The 4,570-nt window shown below is 37.0% G+C and overlaps 1 protein-coding gene across 1 annotated transcript; it reads left to right on the top strand.

The window, feature by feature from the left end:
- Positions 1-2,249: 2,249 nt before the first annotated feature.
- LOC106299086 lies at positions 2,250-4,570 on the top strand. Its single transcript, XM_013735221.1, has 2 exons — positions 2,250-2,259; positions 4,121-4,570. Exon 2 carries the CDS (start codon positions 4,128-4,130, stop codon positions 4,395-4,397), a length of 270 nt encoding a protein of 89 aa, XP_013590675.1. The 5' UTR covers positions 2,250-2,259; positions 4,121-4,127; the 3' UTR covers positions 4,398-4,570.

Raw genomic sequence — 4,570 nt, 5'->3', positions numbered from 1 at the left:
TATTTCATCTTGCGTCACAATTTGTATATACAATTCATATCTTCAAGTGCTTGTTTAAGATATATAAGAGTCAAGTTTTAGTTTAATCCATTGATTATGGCTATTTTTATAACTTGTTTGTTCTTAGTGATAGCTGGAAAGAAGGTAAACAAATAGCTGTTCATATTCGTTTGTTCTATAACGATTTATAAGATAAGATGGAAGGGGTAGTAAAGGTGGAACTTTTACATTTCAGATTTTGAATTCAGAGTTATAGTTCTGTTGCTTTTTGTTATGTTTGTGATGCATGGTTTCTTGCTTGAAGATGGCGAAGTGTTTCTTAAGTGATAAGTAACGTAACCAAGATTACTTGTTTTAGAAGGAACTGCTTTTATTTGTAGTCAGTTACTGTATGAGTAATGTAGAATATTTTTATATGCATTTTGACGTTCTAATCTTTTTGGGAACATCATGTCTGTCTTTGATGATATTGTAAGAGTAATCACTTTCTCATTTTTAATCATTGTCTTTGAACATGCAATGGGAGTGATACTTAATGTGAACTTGCATTTCTTATAAAAAGTAGAGTAATATTTCATACCATGATAGCAGCAAATTAAAGAAAGACAAACTAAGAGAACATGAAAACCAAAAGGTGCGAAGACAAACTGTGGGAGACGGTGGGAGGACACTAAGGACTTACGGGAGAAACATCTAAGATGTTTAGTCATTGTGAAAGAGTTTGTGCTGTGAAGATTGTGATGATACTTGGGTAACTGGATACCATTAGGTTTGGGCTGATTAATGGTGATTACCATGTGTGTTACGATACTGATGTAGCGTTCATTGTAATATCTGCAATATAACCCCATATGATTTAAACCATCGTTTGGACACATCAGTTGTAATAAATCAATAGATGGCGTCATTATATTGAAGTACTATGGGACTGGTACTAACTATCATTTTTAAACGGATAGTTTTTGTTTGGACTATAGATTTGTAGTACATTAGCTTTTGCTTAGATTACAAACCACAACAGAAACAAACCGGACCAATTGCCGGACCTCTTAACATATCCTCTCATTTAGTTAACATATCGTCTCATTTATACTTCGTTTCAGATTTTCATTGAACCACATTTCTGTCTAATTTGGCTTTTAACGTAGGGAGATGTCTTGAAATGATGTAAATTGTGCAAATTGAGTGAGTGTGGTCATGATTAACTTGTATAGGTATGAATCTTAGTTGGTTTCCAGATAAACTAAATCTGCTAATAATCTTGGTCTATTTTATCAACATAACCCTCATGTTTTTTATAAAAACAATTGGACGGTTAAGCTTTGAGTTACACTATTCCAAGGTTGATAGTACATCTAGAAAACTTTTTGGAAAGAGAAGAGAGCAGTATGTTTTTCTATTGGAAACGTTTATCTATTGGAAACATTTCACACATAGTTTTATCTCTGGAATTTTTTGTTCCATTTCCATATATGGTTTTATGGTCTGAGGAAAAATTAAAACACTATGATATGATTGTATATAGTCTATTCTAGTAGGATCGTCATCTCTATCCTTCTCAGCCAGCAATGAAAGCTCAAATTCATCCCTGGGTCTCTTTCGATTCTCAGCTTGTTATGATAGTACATCCAATTCTTGCTCCTTCCGTTCAAGCACGTACTCTCTTTCTTCAAGTTCCTTCTAACTTGAAGCTCTCTGTTTTGCTTTTCATGTTTCTTTGGCATGAGTCTAATTGTGTTTCAAAGACTGTTTCAAATCAGAATTCTTTTGTTTCTCCTGCAGCTCCAGGGATTGCTTCCTTACAGATTCCACCATCAACTCCATCATCTCTTTGCTTTCTTTCCACTGAAGCGAGAAGTCTAAATTCCCATAAGCGGTCTCTGTCACCTGACTCGAGAACCGGTCTACTAAATCCTCATCCAACAGCACACTAAGTTCAGTCTCATCAAACAAAAGCAGTAAGAAATAGAAAATCAAGAGAAACCAAACACTATGGTCCTAAGAGTAAGAGACTTACTGATGTTCAAGATCTTCGGTTGGCAACGGCACTGGATCATGCTCAGGCATAACTCGGCGGTGATGACTCCAGTTTCATGGTGATCTAGATATTACATTCTCTGTTAAAATGAAGCAAAAAAAAATCAAATCGTTTAGACTGTGACCAAGGAAGACGAAAAAGAAGCGATGGGTCTGATGAAAAAAAAAGAGCAAGAGAGAAAGGTAATCAACAAATGGTTCCAAATTTTCTCATTCAAAAGAGTATCAATAAAGATATGAACACAAAAGCTGATAATTTAAGTTAAAAACGTCGGAATATGTTAACATTACAATGATCATGAGTTTAAAGAACAGAATAACATTTGCATCAAGGAGGAGCATGTCCATACCTATCAACTCACCACAGCTTTCAAGTTCCTAGCCTCCCAGAACCTGAGAAGTCGTACCTAAACGGTGAAGAACAGTGGCCAGTCTTCAGATCAGCAAGAAGAACAAATGAATTAGCCATTAGATTGCAATTAACTTTTTTGGATTATCATGAACTGTGAGGATGATGTTCAAAGGATGAAGGCTCACCTTTATATAAGAGGAAAAACACCGCCTAGAAGAAGAATAGCAACATGGAATGTCAGATCGTGTCGATGGAGTAAAGAGGTTTCTTAAAGGCGATGAATCTGGACATCTCGTAACGTTTAGCATAATTAAAACCAAAAGTGAATTGTTATCTCGAAGTTTGACATCGAGATTCTTCACGACATTTTGTCTCATTTGTCATCTCCAAACTCCATTGTTGGTGGACATCGAAGAAGAAGGTGAACAGTTTCCGATTTTGACTTTAGACGAAGATATCAAGCTTTTCTATTTGTATTCACCATATCCATTGTCCATATAAAAGTTCATTTCGAGCAAACTATCTCAAATATCTAGTCACAAAGACTATTTCTCGCAGTTTCCCCAGGCTTAACTCTTGTTCTATCGAATTCTTGATTACCGGTTTTAGTTCCCACATATACCACTATATATCTTGGCTCTGATGGTCTCTCTCGGCTCAGCATTCCGCCGTTGCGATCAGTATCTGATGTTAGATCCAATGGTGGTTGGTCTATACTCCCAGCATGCACAAACAAGCAACTTCTTCCCCATGCTCATCTTACCACCATTGATGCGTCTTCTGATTCGGACATGACTCAATGGAAGTATACTGCCAACATGCTCAAACATGCATTCTCCAAGCTTGGCAAGGAGCAATATATGTTATATGGCAGGAGCTGAATAGACGTTGCCATAACGGGATTACAATGCCTTCTAAGACTTTTAAGTTATTGGGTTCTCTGCTAATAAACAAGATCACTGCTTTGGTAAATCTTAGACGTTCTACCGGGTATCCCCTTCAGCAAATCTGCTCGGGAGATTAGAGCCCAAAGTAGCTTTTCCATTAATCTTTGTCAAACCAAATTAGGCTGAATTTATTTTGCTGCCGCCCCTTAATTTTCTTTCTATTTTATGTACTAGTTTGCTCGTTCCTTTATATTTTTTCCTATCGGTGACAATCTTTACAAAAAAAAGTCTCAAACATGAACCAGGAAAATAGATGTATGTTTGTAATGATTGAAGTAAAACGACAGTGACGTGTTTATAAACAGAAAACCCAACGTGAGAGGAACAAACAAGAGATCAGAGAGTTGATTATCACTAAGAGACGTGGATTGACTATGCTATTTTGTGGTTATAAATCAATCGGTGAGACACTATAATTTTGTAGGTTGGCACGAGCGCCAAATATAGTACAGGAAAACCATGTGCGCATAGCCACACTTGCTGTAATCCAGGATCTCTTAAAAGACAATATTGACCCTCGTCCAACATGTACCGAGGTTGGCACAATGGTAATTAGCTAATCAAATCACTAAAACTTAGACAACAAAAACTTGGGAAAACCAGGGAAAGACAGCGCCTGGTTTTGCACTAACAAGCGGCAAAATCTATAATCCTCTTCTTCTATATTATATAAACGGACTCATCAAATTTCATCTTCTTCATCGACAACTTTCACAAAGCAATTATCTATTTACACAACAAAAAACAAAGCAAGATTTTCCGCGATTAAAAAAAAAAAACAGAGATAAAAGATGAGTTCAAGGAGCAAAGCATGGTTAGTGGCAGCAACCATTGGAGCTGTGGAGGCTTCCAAAGACCAATTAGGTCTATGTAGGTGGAATTACATGATCCGATCGGTGAATCAACGTATCCGAAACAACGTGAGATCCGCTACTCAGGCGAACATGTTCTCTTCTTCGTCCACCACCGTCGTTGCTTCCGGTAAAGATGGTGACACGGCCAAGAAAGCTGAGGAGTCTCTCAGGACAGTCAGGTACTTGAGCTGTTGGGGTCCTAATTGATGAAGACAGATGTAAGATTTTTATTATATTTGCCTTCGGTTGGATCCGAAAGGTTTTATCTATGTCGGTGGAATCGAAAGCCTAAGAACCTTAAATAGACGCTATGAGTCTTGGGGTTTTGATGGATTGTTTCGGGATACAATTAATGACGGTTTCGAAATGTACAGAACATA

Source organism: Brassica oleracea, chromosome C6, assembly GCF_000695525.1.
Source record: "Brassica oleracea var. oleracea cultivar TO1000 chromosome C6, BOL, whole genome shotgun sequence".
NCBI classification, from domain to species: Eukaryota; Viridiplantae; Streptophyta; class Magnoliopsida; order Brassicales; family Brassicaceae; genus Brassica; species Brassica oleracea.
The sequence above is the reverse complement of the archived record's forward strand: the minus strand, read 5'-3'. Positions and strand labels throughout refer to the sequence as shown.